This window comes from Mobula birostris, chromosome 7 (assembly GCF_030028105.1).
Source record: "Mobula birostris isolate sMobBir1 chromosome 7, sMobBir1.hap1, whole genome shotgun sequence".
NCBI lineage: Eukaryota > Metazoa > Chordata > Chondrichthyes > Myliobatiformes > Myliobatidae > Mobula > Mobula birostris.
Genome location: NC_092376.1, coordinates 25,188,172 through 25,206,830, shown reverse-complemented (window position 1 = coordinate 25,206,830; position 18,659 = coordinate 25,188,172). Strand labels below are relative to the sequence as shown.

The 18,659-nt window shown below is 41.5% G+C and overlaps 1 protein-coding gene across 9 annotated transcripts in view; it reads left to right on the top strand.

The window, feature by feature from the left end:
- Positions 1-18,659, top strand: part of LOC140200054 (von Willebrand factor A domain-containing protein 3B-like) — a 233,578-nt gene that overhangs the window by 170,341 nt on the left and 44,578 nt on the right. For all 9 annotated transcript variants that reach the window (XM_072262739.1, XM_072262746.1, XM_072262738.1 and 6 more), the window contains 2 exons: positions 11,907-12,048; positions 18,441-18,565. In XM_072262739.1, coding sequence (XP_072118840.1) covers positions 11,907-12,048; positions 18,441-18,565 — 267 coding nt within the window. The remainder of the gene's footprint in view (positions 1-11,906; positions 12,049-18,440; positions 18,566-18,659) is intronic.

Below are 18,659 nucleotides of genomic sequence, written 5' to 3'. Positions count from 1 at the left end.
AAACTCCATAGATGCTGCCTGACCTGCTGAGTTCCTCCAGTATTTTGTGTGTGCTACTCTAAATTTCCTAAGCCAATGAAAATATTGATCCTAACATGAGATTCAAGTAAACCTTCACTAACCTGCCTGGGAGGAATAAACTGAGCTAATTACGATGGTATATCCTTGCCTTTATCCTGTTTCAGTCTTCAAATGTCATAATGCACGAAAGTCAACATTGAGCTTATTATCACAAACAAAAGTCAGAGGACTTGTCTTGGGCTCAGCACATAAGTGCAATTTCGAAAAAAAACATGACAGCACCTCTATATCATTAGAAGTTTGCAAAGATTCGGCAAGACATTTAAAATTTTGACAAACTTCTATAGATGTGAATATACAAACTTCTATAGATGTGATTGGTAGGTGGGAAGCCTTCAAAGGGGAAATTTTGAGAGTGCAGAGTTTGTATGTTCCTGTCAGGATTAAAGGCAAATTGAATAGGAATAAGGAACCTTGGTTCTCAAGGGATATTACAACTCTGATAAAGAAGAAGAGGGAGTTGTATGAAATGTATAGGAAACAGGGGGTAAATCAGCTGCTTGAGGAGTATAAGAAGTGCAAGAAAATACTTAAGAAAGAAATCAGGAGGGCTAAAAGAAGACATGAGGTTGCCTTGGCAGTCAAAGTGAAGGATAATCCAAAGAGCTTTTACAAGTATATTAAGAACAAAAGGATTGTAAGGGATAAAATTGGTCCTCTTGAAGATCAGAGTGGTCGGCTTTGTGTGGAACCAAAGGAAATGGGGGAGATCTTAAATAGGTTTTTTGTGTCTGTATTTACTAAGGAAGCTGGCATGAAATCTATGGAATTGAGGGAATCAAGTAGTGAGACCATGGAAACTGTACAGATTAAAAAGGAGGAGGTGCTTGCTGTCTTGAGGAAAATTAAAGTGGATAAATCCCCAGGACCTGACAGGGTGTTCCCTCGGACCATGAAGGAGACTAGTGTTGAAATTGCGGGGGCCCTGGCAGAAATATTTAAAATGTCACTGTCTATGGGTGAAGTGCCGGAGGATTGGAGAGTGGCTCATGTTGTTCTGTTGTTTAAAAAAGGATCGAAAAGTAATCCGGGAAATTATAGGCTGGTGAGTTTAACGTCAGTAGTAGGTAAGTTATTGGAGGGAGTACTAAGAGACAGAATCTACAAGCATTTGGATAGACAGGGGCTTATTAGGGAGAGTCAACATGGCTTTGTGCGTGGTAGGTCATGTTTGACCAATCTGTTGGAGTTTTTCGAGGAGGTTACCAGGAAAGTGGATGAAGGGAAGGCAGTGGATATTGTCTACATAGACTTCAGTAAGGCCTTTGACAAGGTCCCGCATGGGAGGTTAGTTAGGAAAATTCAGTTGCTAGGTATACATGGAGAGGTGGTAAATTGGATTAGACATTGGCTCGATGGAAGAAGCCAGAGAGTGGTGGTAGAGAATTGTTTCTCTGAGTGGAGGCCTGTGACTAGTGGTGTGCCACAGGGATCAGTGCTGGGTCCATTGTTATTTGTCATCTATATCAATGATCTGGATGATAATGTGGTAAATTGGATCAGCAAGTTTGCTGATGATACAAAGATTGGAGGTGTAGTAGACAGTGAGGAAGGTTTTCAGAGCCTGCAGAGGGACTTGACCAGCTGGAAAAATGGGCTGAAAAATGGCAGATGGAGTTTAATACTGACAAGTGTGAGGTATTGCACGTTGGAGGGACAAACCAAGGTAGAACATACAGGGTTAATGGTAAGGCACTGAGGAGTGCAGTGGAACAGAGGGATCTGGGAATACAGATACGAAATTCCCTAAAAGTGTCGTCACAGGTAGATAGGGTCGTAAAGAGAGCTTTTGGTACATTGGCCTTTATTAATCGAAGTATTGAGTATAGAGCTGGAATGTTATGATGAGGTTGTATAAGGCATTGGTGAGGCCGAATCTGGAGTATTGTGTTCAGTTTTGGTCACCAAATTACAGGAAGTATATAAATAAGGTTGAAAGAGTGCAGAGAAGGTTTACAAGGATGTTGCCGGGATTTGAGAAACTCAGTTACAGAGAAAGGTTGAATAGGTTAGGACTTTATTCCCTGGAGCGTAGAAGAATGAGGGGAGATTTGATAGAGGTATATAAAATTATGATGGGTATAGATAGAGTGAATGCAAGCAGGCTTTTTCCACTGAGGCAAGGGGAGAAAAAAACCAGAGGACATGGGTTAAGGGTGAGGGGGGAAAAGTTTAAAGGGAACATTGGGGGGGCTTCTTCACACAGAGAGTGGTGGGAGTATGGAATGAGCTGCCAGATGAGGTGGTAAATGCGGGTTCTTTTGTAACATTTAAGAATAAATTGGACAGATACATGGATGGGAGGTGTATGGAGGGATATGGTCCATGTGCAGGTCAGTGGGACTAGGCAGAAAATGGTTCGGCACAGCCAAGAAGGGCCAAAAGGCCTGTTTCTGTGCTGTAGTTTCTATGGTTTCTCTCCACCACACTAGTTGCATCATGGCCTAGTATGGAAACATCAATGCCCTTGAATGGAAAATCCTACAAAATGTCGTGAATATGGCCTAGTCCATCACAGGTAAAGCCCTCCCCACCACTGGCCTCATCTACATGGCACGTTGCAAGAAAGCAGCTTCCATCATCAAGGACTGGTACCATCAAGGTCCTGCTCTCTTCTCAGACAAGAGAGAATTTGAAGATGCTGGAAATCCAAGCAACAGGCACAAAATGCTGGAGGAACTCTGCAGGCCAGGCAGCATCTATGGAAAAAAGTACAGTCGACACTTTGGGCCAGTCCTGCCAAAGGGTCTCAGCCCGAAGTGTCGACTGTACTTTTTTCCATAGATGCTGCCTGACCCTGCTGAGTTCCTCCGGCCTTTTGTGTGTCATGCTCTCTTCTCACCACTGCCATCAGAAAGAAGGTACAGCAGCTTCAGAACCTACACCATCAGATTCAGGAACAGTTATTACTCCTCAACCATCAGGCTCTTGAACCAGAGGGGATAACTTCACTGAACTTTACTCGCCCCAACACTGAACTGTTTCCACAGCTTATGGACTCACTTTCAAGGCCTCTTCATCTCATGTTCTCAATATTTATTGGTATTATTCTCTTTTCTATTTGTACAGTTTGTTGTCTTTTGCACATTCGCTGTTTGGCTGCGGTCTTTTATTTATTCTATCGTGTTTGTTATATTTACTGTGAATGCCTGCAAGAGCATGAATCTCAGGGTTGTATATGATGACATTTATGTACTTTGATAACATATTTTGAACTTTGAAGTAAGTGTTTGTATAGGTGCAATTAAAAACTTAGTTGCAGCAGCATCATAGGCAATAGCATCATATAAGCAGAACTCACAAGAAAAACGTAAATTAAACATAAATTATGCACATTTTTACAAGAAAGATCACAATTAGAGTAAAAACAAAAGTCCAAGTCCATTTTAGTGCCAAGTGGTCAATGTGTTACTACACAACGTTATTAGGTTTTTGGAGCTAGTTCAAGAACCGAATGGTGAAAGGAAGCAGTTGACGTTGAACTTGGCGGTGTGGAACTTCGGACGTTAATACGTCCTGCCTGATGGAAGTTGTTAGAAGATGGCATGGCCCAGCTGGTGGGGAACTTTGATGATGGATGTTGCCTTTTTGAGGTAGTATCTCTTGTAGGTATTACCGTTGGTTGGGAATAGCAAGAAAGCAGCATCCGTCATCCATCATCCATTCTCACCATTCAGGCTCTGATTTCTTCTCACTACTGCTATCAGGAAGGAGGTACAGGAGCTTCAGGTCCCACACTACCAGGTTCAGGAGCATCAGGATCCTAAACCAGTGTGGTTAACTTCACTCACCTCAACTCTGGACTGATGCCACAACCTATAGACTTTACAACTCATGTTCTCAGTATTATCCATCTATTTAATTATCTGTACTCATTTATTTATTATATGTACAGTTTGTTTTCTTTTGTGTATTGGTTGTTTGTAAATCTTTGTGTGTACTTTTTGATTGATTCTGTTGTATTTCTTTATCCTACTTTGGCTGCCTGTAAGAAAATGAATCTCAAGTTAGAATATGTACTTTGATAATAAATTTACTTCGAAGTTTTGTACTCCCTGTAGCTTATTACATTGCAGAAACTAGCTTCAAGATACAGAGTCAGAATCATACAACACAAAAATAAGCTCTTCGGCCCACCATATCTATGCTGATCTTTCTGCCCATGTACACTAATCCCATTTGCCTGCATCGAGAATTTATTTTTCAAAACATGAACAGAAAGGAAACTCACAAATATTTTAGCAATAGATTTGCTGCAGCCAATTTTTCAGCTAATCGTTCCAGTTCCTCTCCCAAGATAAGAACAGAATGATTTGATCTTGCTTTTCAGGGGATGAACCACTCCAATAGATTAAAATCCTGTCTGGAGGCTCAATTGAAATTACCGCCTCGTACCATTGTCTAAAGGAGCTATTATTTTACTTGTTGATGAGTCCTTTCATCAGATTGTCAAAACTGCTTTATTTTGAACGCTAATCAACCACATGAAAACCTGAGCAATTACCTTCAGAGCTGATGATGTTGCTTGTTCAGGATTAGGACAATTGAAGGCAGGAACATTAATTGCAGAAATTGTTGGATGCATTGTGGACACCTGCATGTAGCAGAGCTCTTCAAAGGGAAAGAGAATTGCTCCATTCTTGATTTGTTGCAGTATTAATTTGTGAATTCTGAAAGATAAGTAGCTATAACCCAGCACAACAAAATATTTCATTATTTTTATATACTCTTCCTTTTCATTGCTGTTAGCATCAGTCAATAATTCAGCATCTGACTGCAGACAGCACCTACATTCAGTGGCCATTTTATTACATACACCTGTACACCTGCTCATTAATATAAATATCTTAACAGTCAGTCATATGGCAACAGCACAATGTATAAAAGCATATGGACATGGTCAAAAGGTTCAGTTGTTGTTCAGACCAAACGTCCCTCTGCAACTGGATCCTAGACTTCCTAGCTGGGAGACCTCAGTCAGTTCCCGGATTGGAAGCAGCATCTCCAACACCATCACACTGAGCACGGGGGTCCCCCAGGGCCGTGTGCCCAGTCCACTGCTGTTCACTCTGTTGATCCACGACTGTGCTGTAACACACAGCTCAAATCATTTCATCAAGTTCACCGATGACACGACCGTGGTGGGTCTCATCAGCAAGACCAATGAGTCAGCATACAGAGAGGAGGTGCAGCGGCTACTGGATTGGTGCAGAGCCAACAACCTGTCTCTGAGTGTGACAAAACAAAAGAGGTTGTTGACTTCAGGAGGACACGGAACAACCACCCTCCACTGAACATCGACGCCTCCTCCGTCGAGATCATTAAGAGCACCAAATTTCTTGGTGTTCACCTGGCAGAGAATCTCCCCTGGTCCCTCAACACCAGCTCCATAGCAAACAAAGCCCAGCAGCGTCTCTACTTTCTGCAAAGGCTGTGAAAAGTCCATCTCCCACCCCCCATCCTTACCACATTCTACAGAGGTTGTATTGAGAGCATCCTGAGCAGCTGCGTCGCTGCCTGGTTTCAAAATTGCACCATCTCGGATCGTAAGATCCTGCAGCGGATAGTGAGATCAGCTGAGAAGATTATCGGGGTCTCTCTTCTCGCCGTTACAGACATTTACATCACACGCTGCTTCCGTAAAGCAAACAGCATTATGAAGGACCCCACGCACCCCTCATACAAACTCTTCTCCCTCCTGCCATCTGGCAAAAGGCACCGAAGCATTTGGGCTCTCACGACCAGACTATGTAACAGTTTTTTCCCCAAGCCATCAGACTCCTCAATACCCAAAGCCTGGACTGACACCAACCTACTACCCTCTACTGTGCCTATTTTCTTGTTTATTATTTATTGTAATGCCTGCACTGTTTTGTGCACTTTATGCAGTCCTGGGTAGGTCTATAGTCTAGTCTAGTTTTTGTGTTGTTTTTACATAGTTCAGTGTAGTTTTTGTATTGTTTCATGTAGCACCATGGTCCTGAAAAACATTGTCTCATTTTTACTGTGCACTGTACCAGCAGTTATGGTCGAAATGACAATAAAAAGTGACTTGACTTGAATGGGGAAGAAATGTGATCTAAGTGACTCTGACCATTGAATGGTTGTTTGTGCCAAATGGGGTTTGAGTATTTCAGATTCTGCTGGTCACCTAGGATTTTCATGCACAACAGTCACAATAATTTACAGAGAATGGTGTGATAAACAAAAAAAAAACATCCAGCGTATGTGGGCGGAAATGCCCTGTTAATGAGAGAGGTCAGAGGAGAATGGCCAGATTGGTTCAAGCTGACAGGAAGAAGACAGTAACTCAAATAACCATGTGTTACAACATTAGTGTCTGGAAGAGCATTTCTGAACATACATATGGAACCTTGAAGTAGATCGGTTACAGGAGCAGAAGACCAAGAATATATGCTCAGTGGCCACTTTATTAGGTACAGGAGGTATCTAATGAAGTGGCAAATAAGCGTAGATTAGTGAGACACTGACTTAGACATTAGAAACGCTTCTAACCATGTGAATAGACACATAACAAAACATGAATTTGTGGGCTCTCACTTGCTTTGCTTTCAAGTAAGTTGACTTTTGTCCCATATCCTGAAGGTATGCTGACTTTACTTAATGGGCTCGATGGCCTCCTTTCATATTATAAGGAAGTGTGGAATATGGAAATAGTTGTACTGTTAAATAGTGAGCAAAGCAAAGTCTTGGCAATATCAGTCGCTGGTCTGAGGTGAGGAATGTTAGAACATAGAACACAGAACATTAGAGTACTGAACATGCTTTGCAGTCCACAATGTTTGGCCTACCTTTTGACCTACTCTAAAGATCAATCTAACCCTTTGAGGAAATTACCAGTAGGCTAGACAAGGGAGATGCAGTGGATGTTGTATACTTGGATTTTCAGAAGGCCTTTGACAAGGTGCCACACATGAGGCTACTTAACAAGATAAGAGCCCATGGAATTACGGGAAACTTACATACGTGGATAGAGCGTTGGCTGATAGGCAGGAAACAGACAATGGGAATAAAGGGATCCTATTCTGGTTGGCTACCGGTTACCAGTGGTTTTCCACAGGGGTCCGTGTTGGGGCCGCTTCTTTTTACATTGTACATCAACGATTTGGATTATGGAATAGATGGCTTTGTTGCTAAGTTTGCTGACGATACGAAGATAGGTGGAGGGGCCGGTAGTGCTGAGGAAATGGGGAGTCTGAAGAGAGACTTGGATAGATTAGAAGAATGGGCAAAGAAGTGGCAAATGAAATACAATGTTAGAAAGTGTATGGTTATGCACTTTGGCAGAAGAAATTAACCGGCAGACTATTATTTAAATGGGGAAAGAATTCAAAGTTCTGAGATGCAACGGGACTTGGGAGTCCTCGTACAGGATACCCTTAAGGTTAACCTCCAGGTTGAGTCGGTAGTGAAGAAGGCGAATGCAATGTTGGCATTCATTTCTAGAGGAATCGAGTATAGGAGCAGGGATGTGATGTTGAGGCTCTATAAGGCGTTGGTGAGACCTCACTTGGTGTACTGTGGGCAGTTTTGGACTCCTTATTTAAGAAAGGATGTGCTGACGTTGGAGAGGGTGCAGAGAAGATTCACTAGAATGATTCTGGGAATGAGAGGGTTAACATATGAGGAACGTTTGTCAGCTCTTGGACTGTATTCCTTGGAGTTTAGAAGAATGAGGGGAGACCTCATAGAAACATTTCGAATGTTGAAATGCATGGACAGGATGGATGTGGCAAAGTTGTTTCCCATGGTGGGGGAGTCTAGTACGAGAGGGCATGACTTAAGGATTGAAGGGCGCCCATTCAGAACAGAGATGGGAAGAAATTTTTTTAGTCAGAGGGTAGTGAATCTATGGAATTTGTTGCCACGGGCGGCAGTGGAGGCCAAGTCATTGGGTGTATTTAAGGCGGAGATTGATAGGTATCTGAGTAGCCAGGGCACCGAAGGTTATGGTGTGAAGGCGGGGGAGTGGGACTAAATGGGAGAATGGATCAGCTCATGATAAAATGGCGGAGCAGACTCAATGGGCCGAATGGCCGACTTCTGCTCCTTTGTCTTATGGTCTTATGGTCTTCCTTCCTAAATAGCCCTCAATTTGATGGTATCTGACCTGCTGCGAGTTCTTCAGCCTTTTCCATTTTATACACATGCATGTTTACATGTTCGTCTTGAATATGGTTAATGATAACTAGGAGGCCGCAGGGGATGCAGGCTTCTTAACACCAACCCCATCCTTGTTTTCCGACTTTACACATCACCCCACCCACCCCTTCTCTTCCAAACTTACCCACTCTCAACAAAATCTTGCTTCCTTCCCCTTCCCAATGCACACCATTCTGCCACAATCTTTTGGCCGGATTCTCAATCTGTCTGTGTTCATGTAAGTCCTATTTTTAGCCGAAGTCAATAATCAAGTGATGATGCAGCAACTTGTCTATTGATTGGGCTGATGTATGAGAGCTATTTAGGGACTTTATGAGAAATAACATGGATGGGCTCCAGTTGGACAAAAGGAGAATAATTGCAGTGTTACTCTGAACTCAATATGTGCAATGCTCAACAGATAATTTTTAAAGGACTAATTTTAGAGGAAATAAGAAGCCTTCTGTCCTATCTGCACTCACCAGCGAGAATAATGTCATTATAAAGATTAAATTGATGCTGTGGTTTTGTGTTTTATTTAATTGGCAAGTTATAAATGGTTAAATGTAACTTGAATTAACAGATACTCTGAATGAAAATAGAAATTTGTTTGTGCTGATTCATTAATTCCCTCCATTTCTGCCTCTCTTGGAAGAATCTAGGTTGAACTTATTGAAACATTTAGTATCCTCAGGGGACAGATGTTGAGATGCTTTCATTAATCATAAAAAGGGCCGTACACTCAGTGGCCACTTTATTGGGTACAGGAGTAAAACCTGGTGTGCCTTTCTGCTGCCGTAGCCTATTCACTTCAAGGTTCAATGTGTTGTGCATTCAGAGATGCTCTTCCGCACACCACTGTTGTAGCATGCAGTTATTTGGGTCATTGTTGTCTTCTTGTCAGCTTGAACCATTCTCCTCTAACATCTCTCATTACCAATGCATTTTCTCTAAAGGAACAGCCACTCACAGGATGCCTTTTGTTTATTGCACCATTTTCCATAAACTTGTGTGAAAAATCCCAGGAGATCAGCAGTTTCTGAGATATTCCAACCACCCCACTTGGCACCAACAAACCTCCCACGGTCAAAGTCACTTAGATCACATTTCTTCCCCATTCTGAAGTTTGGTCTGAACAATAACTGAACCACCTGACCATATCTGCATGCTTTTATGAATTGAGTTGCTGCCACATAATTGGCTGATTTGCATTAACGAGCAGGTATACAGGTGTACCTAATAAAGTGTTCACTGTGTAGATACCACAGAAGGTGAAGGTTATTTTGGAGATAGGTGGAAGTCAAACTGTTGATCCTTTACTTCACATTCTAATCAACTTGCTTTTGTAGTTTAAAAATCTACCACACATCCTGCCCGCTCCATAACCATTATCATTCCAAATTCAGGAAGAGCAGGGCAGTCCATCAAAATGCTTGTTTATCCACCAACAACAATAGAACAGATTATTTGGTTGTTTATCTTTTTCCTGTTTGTGCAACCCTGACTTGTGCAAATTTGCTGCCGCATTTTCCTACGTTGCAGCAGTGATCTGGAATTTTCTTCACTAGAAGGCTGTAGAGGCTAGATCGCTGGGTGCTAGTTTGAAAGATCAGAGAACTGCGGGCCATGGGGAACAGGCGCAGAAGGGGAGATGAGGTTGAAGCTGATCAGATTGAAAAATGGGGTAAGTAGCCCTACCCACACATGAGTTCTCATTTGGATTTGGATCTAGAAATTCACCTCTGAGTAAATCTTACTGAGATAACCTTGCCAATAAGGTCTTGTAAAAGGCTTGCTAAAGCAGTAGTGCGAATAGATCCAACCTATGGCCCAAAGTCCATTTATAGAGATTTTTACTACCGGCAACAGTGTGTGGTGGGTTTGGGGGAGGGCGGTGGGATGGAGGGGATGGTTGCTGTGCTATTTGAAACTCTGTAGTTCACTTGAGGGATACCAGTGCTGACTTGAAAACTAAGACCAGAAGTGACACCAGACATTAAACCTGATCAGATTGTAACCCCACTCCACATTCTCATCCAATCTTAGTGATCTTCTGCTCCTTGCTTATCCAAAATCTAACTACCTCTGAAAAAAGCTGTTCAAAGACATTTCCTTGAATACAGAGCAGTAGAGCACTGGACAGGCCATTTTGCACCAAGATCAATGATGTTGTGTTGACTTTGATGCCAAAATATACTAAATGTCCATCTCCAGTTTATCATCCATTTCCATCTATTTTTGTCATATTCACTTGCCTCTTGTTTTTGTTTTGCACTATCTTACTTTCCATGTTTCTATTTTCTATTTATTAATTATAATTTAAATTTTTAATATTTACTAATTTTTACTATTTTTAATATTTAATATTTGTAATCCAGGGAGTGGGAAGTGCAGAATCAAATATCGCTGTGATGATTGTACGTTCTAGTATCAATTGTTTGGCGACAATAAAGTATAAAACATCTTAAGTTCCACTAAACTGCCTACTTCCACTGCTACCCAGGTAACCTATTCCAGTGACTCTCTGGGTAAAACGTGTTGTCCCTCGCTGCGACTCTGCTTCTAGGTTCCTCCCCAAGAGGAAACATCTTCTCCACATTCAGCCTGTAGATGTTGTATGTTTCAAACAAGTCCCCACTTGCTGTTCTAAACTCTGGCAGATGCAAACCTAGGCTATCCAACAGTTCTTCATAAGAAAGTCCACCCATTCTGGTTGTTAGTCTGGTAAATAATCACTGAACTGCTTTACATCGTATTTGGACGGCAGGGTAGAATAGCAGTCACCATAACTCTGTTCTGCCGCTGCCTGTAAGGAGTTTGAGTGTTCTCCCTGTGACTGCGTGGGTTTCCTCCGGGTGCTCTGGTTTCCTCCCACATTCCAGATTTGTACAGGTTAGTAGGTTAATTGGTCACATGGGTGTAAGTGGTGGTGTGGACTCATTGGGCCGAAAGGGCCTGTTACCTTTCCATTTTTCTAAATAAGAAAAATTAACATTATTCCCTAAATTAAGAGATCGAAACTGTCCTCATTACTTGCTGTAACTTCTTAGTAGCTTATTGTAAAACATGAACTAGGACACCAGATTCCTTTGCAGCTCTCCAACTACCGGTATGCAAAACTTCGGTAGCTTTTTTTTTGTGACAAAACGGACAATATTACATCTTCTCACATTGTGTGCAGGTTCTGAACTTAGTTCTCCGGAAATGTGCTCAGGTATCAATGGATAAAAGGTATTCTACATTACAGTAGAGAGATGTATTAATGATAGCACTGTACTTTGAATCTGTCATGAACCCCTGCCTTTCCCTGAGCAGTCAAAGTTACCTGTCTGCTGGGACAAGGCATGAAGCCTCCACTGGTTGGTAAACATTGGTAATTTTTAATACCAAGTAAGAAACAAGAATGAAAATAGTATATCAAAAGTACCACAAGTAACCTCTTCTATCAGTATTTCTGTGATTATTACAATTTTTATGGTTGACTCCTACTGAGGGATCTAATGCTATCACTGCAGCTTGTCAACTTGAGAATAATTGCTTAATAACAATAACTTATTTTGTATTTTTCTCATTCATGAGATTATAAACATGTTAAACCATCTTTTTTTTGTAAAATCTCGCTTTCTGTCTTAAAAACATCACTTTGTAATTACGTCTGACAGGAGTTGGGGACCCTGACTGACAGCAGAAGGAACCATAGACCCTCTGTAAAAAAAATCACAAAACGGACCAGGAGAATTTTGGATACTTTCAGAGGGCAGAGGGTAATTGCAAGGTCAGAGGTTGATGGCTTTTATTATCCAGGTAAGTGAACTGTCACGTCTCCTTTGTACATCTAAGAGGTCTACAGAAAATCTATTCAGAGCTTTAGAGTTTACCAAGAGGTACATAATTGCTCAACAGTATTCTTGCATTACGTTAATTTAATAACAAGAGATGATTATTGATGTGATTGCACTGTTGAGATGTAAAGCATCTAACATGTCCTTTTAACTTTAATATAGTCAAATTGGAATAACTTTATAATTAGTTAATTCTGAGTGGCACAGTGGTTAGTGTATCGCTTTACAGCAATCACTGACTGGGGTTCAATTCCCTCTGCTGTCTGTAAGGAGTTTGTACATCCTTCCCATGAACACATGGTTTCCTTGGGGTGTTCCACTTTCCTCCCATATCCCAAAGACACACAGGTTAGGGCTACTGAGTTGTGGGAATGCTATTTTGGTACTGGAAGCATGGCGACACTTAACGGGCTGCCCAGCACAATCTTCACTGATTTGAATTGACACCAGCAACACATTTCACTGTATGTTTCGATATACATGTGACAAGTAAAGCTAATCTCTATCTTAAATTCTTATTGTTAAAATCAGAGTTTGTCAGTGCGTTGGGCTACTTAGAGACTATAGAGAGCCTCCTGACGTATTGCTGTGCAGTGTGGTTTGCCAGCTGCACAGAACAGAACAGGAAGGACTTGCAACAGAGTGGGTTATTGGCACAACATCACCCTCCCTCAGAGACATTTATACTGGCAGACTTCAAAAGAAGGCTACTTGTATTTCAAGGGATCCCACTCATCCTGGACATCACCTGTTTTCCCCTCTACCTTCTGGGAAGAGATACAGAGCATTAAGGATGAAAACAAAGAGACTCCTTAACAGCTTCTATCCACAAGCAGTGAAATGTGTAACACCCCCTTCCCTTCTCCTGCCCCCCTCCTAAGACGGCAGCAGCTAAATGCATCACACTTCCAGGAGTGGCAGGTGTGCAATAGTCCTAACCCCCATCCATATATTATTAATTTTGGACTGCACTCCTGAGGTTTTAGAGTTTATTTTATGTATATATTCTTTGTCATGCTGCAAAACGTTGAGCTGCTAAATTGTGTTTCATTGCTCCACAACAATGACAATAAAGATATTCTTCTTCTTCTTACTTATGCATCCAGCTCAAATACGATCTAATCAAGGGCTTAACATTTTTTCCTATACTTGACCTAATCCAACCATCACCACAAATATAATCTGATCTATGCTATTGATTTATTTGAGAGCGACAGCACTTATCCTGATCAGAGCACATGTGAGATAGTAACAAGCATATTGGCCTGGAAGAAGTGCTAGCCGGGTTGGTACACTCTGAACCTGACCTGAATCTAAATCTGTTACCACAATATACACAACCAGGTTCTACTGGTCTCAATTCAGGCAACTAGGATATGCATCCACGCATCTTGGCCACATGTTTGCTCATTGCCCCAGAATTGTTTAGATATTCTTAACATTTATTAAACCTTTCCCACTGCTCACTACAGAATTTAATTTTGTTGCAGGTTTCAAATTTGGGCCCCATGACTCCGTCACATCGTTTAATGTATATCAAAAATACCACAGTGTTTCTAGTAAATCTTAAGAAACCTCACAATATACAACCTACATTAAAGAATGCAGCCATTTACTGCTGTTTTTCACCTTTCTATCCTTTTACCAAATTTTGTATCTGTTCTGCTCCTAATTGATATATTCCAGGGTCTTCACTATTCAACACTATCAAATGGCTTTTCAAACTCCGCAAGTATAGCATCAATTGTGGTCCTAACTGATAAGAAATATTTCATGTGCAAGAAATATTTCCCTGCAGGAAAAAAAAGTGCAAGAAGAGATCAGTTGGAAGAGTAGAGTTTGTATCTGGGAAGCTATCAAAATGAGGATGTGGGGACTGAAAGAGTTGGATTAATACATGCCTGTAGAGATGTGACTCCCAGAATATGTCTCTGTTCCTTTCCGAAATTAAATGCTATACCAATATGACAGAGGGAGATAAAATCTACTTTACATGTCAAATCAATCTGTATTTAACATGACTTTTATACACGTTGGATAAAAGGTATTTTTGGTAATGTTTTGTTTGCATTCAATTACCGTTGGTTATTTCTAACCTCAGTATAAATGAGGTGCTTACCTTTTCAATATTATTTATGGCTTGGATATGGGTGGTGGGGTGGAGGTACATCTCCACCAATGGAGGTATAAGGTGCTCCTTCCCTCTGCTAGCCTGCAGGTCACCTTTGGGAAAGTTGTAGCACCTGCTTAGCCCCCCTGATCAGGGTCACATGAGGCCATGAGAGCAGGTGGTGAGTGGTCGTATGAGCAGCTGGTAGCTCATCACCAAAGTCTTGGTTATGTGACCACAGATGACAGGCAGACAATCTCTGAAGACTATTGATAATGGCTGAGGTCACCCATCTTGTAAAGACACTGCCCAGAAGGCAGCAATGGCAAACCACTTCTGTAGAAAAGTTTGCCAAGAACAACCATGGTCATGGAAAGACCATGTTCGCCTATGTCATACAACATGGCAGATAATGATGATGAAGATGTGATACTGTAGTGGTGATATTATTAATGGGGGCAGCACAGTAGTGTAGCAGTTTGTGTAATGCTATTACATCATCAACAACCGGGGTTCAATTGCTCTGCTCTCTGTAAGGAGTTTGTACGTTCTGTGACTGTATGGGTTTCTTCCTGGTCCTCCGATTTCCTCCCACATTCCAAAAGCATAGAGGTTAGTAGGGTAATTGGTCACATGGGTGCAATTTGGCTGGAAGAGCCTGTTACTATGCTATTTTTTTAAATTTAAAAAAATACTGATAGTAGCTGACCATGAGCTCAAATCTCAGTTTAGAGTTAAATTATTTTGAGTTTAAGATTTTAACAAATCCAGAAATAAAGCTGTTTTCAGTAAAAAGTGGCTGTGAATTTATAGGGTTGATGTAAAAATTCGGCTTGTGCATTGATGCCTTTGAGACCTACATATGACTTTTGTCCCATATCCACACAAATTAGCCTAGCAAGTCACGCAGCTATATCAAGTCGCTACCGAGAACAAGCTGAACTTTCCCTTCCCAGTCGTGCTGTGGCTGCAACAGTCCATGTCTCCCTACCCTTTGTTCTCAGGGCAGCTGGGGATGGGCAGGAATCGTTGGGCTTTTCTATGATGCTCTTAGGTAAGATGGAGGGAGGTACACACAAACCTCATGAATACCTTTCAGTTGTCTGTGAGGGTCTCACTATGACTTAGCCATTTGATCATTTACAATATTCAAAGCGTTTGAGTGGGGGTAAGCCTGCTTTTCATTTCAATTTTAAAGCAAATAATTACTCTATAATCAGACTAGTTTATGCAAAATGATGTAAATTAATATGTATTTAGTTCACAGTGACCATTAGTTCTTAGATTAATTCAGTTTTATAAGCACAAAAACTAGATTGTGTAAGACCATGGATATAGGTGCAGAATTAGGCCTTTCAGCCTGTCCTGTCTGCTCTCCTATTCAATCATACCTGATTTTTGTCCCCATCAGTCCCATTTTCCTGCCTTTCCCCAGTAACCGGTAACCCTATTACCCATAGAGAAACTTTTGATCTCTGCTTTAAATACACCCAATGAATTGGCCTCTGCAGCCCCTAGTGTTAACAAATTCCACAGATTCATGGCCCTCTGAAGAAATTCCTCTTCATCTCACTCTTTATTCTGAGTGTGCGCTTTGCATCCTAGACTGTCCTACTAATGGAAACATCTCTCCACATTCACTCTATCCAGGCGTGTTCTCCATTCTATTCATTCACCTACACACACTATATACAGTATACACTCTGTGGCCATTTTGCTAGGTATCCTGTACTTAATGAAGTGGCCACTGACCGTATGTTTATTGTCTTCCACTGCTGTAGCCTGACTTCTTCAAGGTTCGACGTGTTGTGTGTTCAGAGATGTTCTTCTGCACACCACTATTGCGACACATGGTTATTTGAGTTACTGTCACTTTCCTGTCAGTTTGAACCTGACTAGATATTCTCCCCTGACCTCTCTCATGAACTGTTGCTCACTGGGCCTTTTTTGTTTTACACACCATGCTCTGTAAACTCTAGAGACTGTTGTGCATGAAAATCCCAGGAAATCAGCAGTTCCTGAGATACTCAAACCAACCTGTCGGGCACCAACAATCATTCTACTGTCAAAGTCACCTAGATTGTATTTTATCTACATTCTGATGTTTGTCCTGAACAAAAACTGAACCTCTTGACTATGTCTGCATGCTTCTGTGCAGTGAGTTGCTGCCACATACTTGACACTAACAATGGAAGAATTAATGGACAAGTAAAACTATGTCTCTGTCAGATTTGGATAAAAATATCACCAGGGTGCATTTTATTTATTAAATGTTAAAATCCTAACTTCATAAAATGTAGCTTCTGGCTTTCAATTTGATGATAAAGCATTCTGGTGTTCTTACTTTCAAAGTTTCTGAATTTTTTTAGTGCTTTGATTTTGACTTTGAAATTAGCAACAGGATTTGTTGCTTATTGCATGAGTCTTGCTGTGTTGAGTCATCAGACTGCTCAGGTTGTTTTTCTGTCCTCTTTGGCTGTATGGTTTGAAGGAATAAAAATGACTTTATAATGATGGCAATGAAACTGAATTATTTCTGTAGTTATGAACCCACTATTTACTTCAGGGTACAACCAGGTAACAGGCCCTTCCGGGTCAACAATCTCATGCTACCCAGCTACACCCAAGTGGCCAATTAACCTGCTAACTCGTATGCCTTTGGAATGTGCGAGGAAACTGGAGCAATAAATCACAAACATTAGAAAGTCTGCGGACGCTGGAAATCCAAAGTGAAACTCTCGGGTTCCGTCTGCTGCGTCAGTCTAGGGAAGATGATCTCCGGCCTCGCCAAACGTGGGAGGTTGAAGCGCAAGCCCCCATGAAACCCTCAGTTTGTGTGGATGCTGCCGGATTCTTTACCCTGTTAAATAAGTACCAAGAAATAACAGACAGTACACAGCATACAATTAAAAGATTTAGCATTATAATTCTTAATTTGACTAAGGGTTAGCAGAAAAAAAAGAGCCCATTTTAATGAAACAGTCTAATGTGCACAAGTTGGAGCTCACAGTTTCCCCGTTGCCAATCCTCCTTCAGTCTCACCCCGGGCTTCGTCGAATCATGGCCCTGCTCCAGGTCGAGTCCTACGACCTCTTCTCTCTGGCGTCTTCTCTTTTCACCTCCCCTCGAACAAAAACCCCAAGCCCAACCTTGGTGTCCCTCACCAGAGAAAACTCCCCTTAATCTGGCCATCCTAATTGGATGTCACGTATTTCTCCTCTCTTTTATCTTCAACAGTAACCCAAACAAGCAGCTTGCAGTGGCGTAACAGTAAAAAACATAAACCAGGGCATTACAAAAGCACCACATACCAAACGTAGGAGGAACTCTAACGTAGGAATAAGCAGATTATGCTTCGAGACAAGACCCTTCTTCAGGACTGGAAAGGAAGGGGGAAGATGTCTTAATAAAAAGAAGAGGTTGAGGGGAAAGAGGCTAGCTGGAAGGTGATAAGTGAAGCTAGATGGGTGGAGATCAAGGGCTGGAGAAGAAAGAATGAGATAGGAGAGGAGAGTGGACAATAAGAGAAAGGGAAAGAAGAGGGGATACAGGGGGAAGTAACAGACATACGAGAAGTACTGAAAGGTCAGAGTGGGGGATAGAGGAAGGAGTGAGGTGAAACTGGAAGGAGAAATCGATACTTTTTCCATTAGGTTGGAAGGTACCCATATGGAATATATGGTGTTGCTCCTCCACCCTGAGGGTGGCCTCATACTTGGCAGGAGAGGAGGCTGTGGATTGACGTGTCGGAATGGGAATCGGAATTAAAATGTTTGTTTTCAAGGAAATCCCACTTGTGGCGGATGGTGCAGAGGTACTCGATGAAGCGGTCCCCCAATTTATGATGGGCCTGGACACAGAGCTACAGGGAGAACATGCAAACTCCTTACAAACAGTGGTGGATTTGAACCTGGGTCACTAACCACTATGCTACAATGCTGCCCCTCTTCCTTATTGCCCCAAACAGGGTGCAATGTGACATCAACTTCTGGACATAAAAGTTACTTACCTGGGTATAAATTAAAATAATCACTTTCCCATATATTGCCAGACTGTGCAATAATATCAAACAGCCAGTGAAAGATACAAGCCCCAATGGATTCATCCAAAAAATATGTAATAAGAGAAACCTTCCAACCCTCCTTAACCTTCCCATTTATGCTGTGTGTCCCTCAGAGGTCTATCTGTGCAGAAAATTGAAACTAATACCTGAGAATAATACTTGTTGTCTTGGTTGTTCTTAGGCATTATAATCAGGTGTGTTGGTGTCAGAAAAGTATTGATTGATTTCACCAAAGGAGACACTCAGATTACACCAACTCAGTTTGTAATCCAGGTTGGAGGAGCTATACCTTGTCCCGTATTAAAGGTAAGGGAAATAAAATATCGAGATATACTCATTTTTTAAGGAACTTCGAACTCGTTATGTTGGCTGTGAAATATTTTAGTTTTAGTTTTCTTTA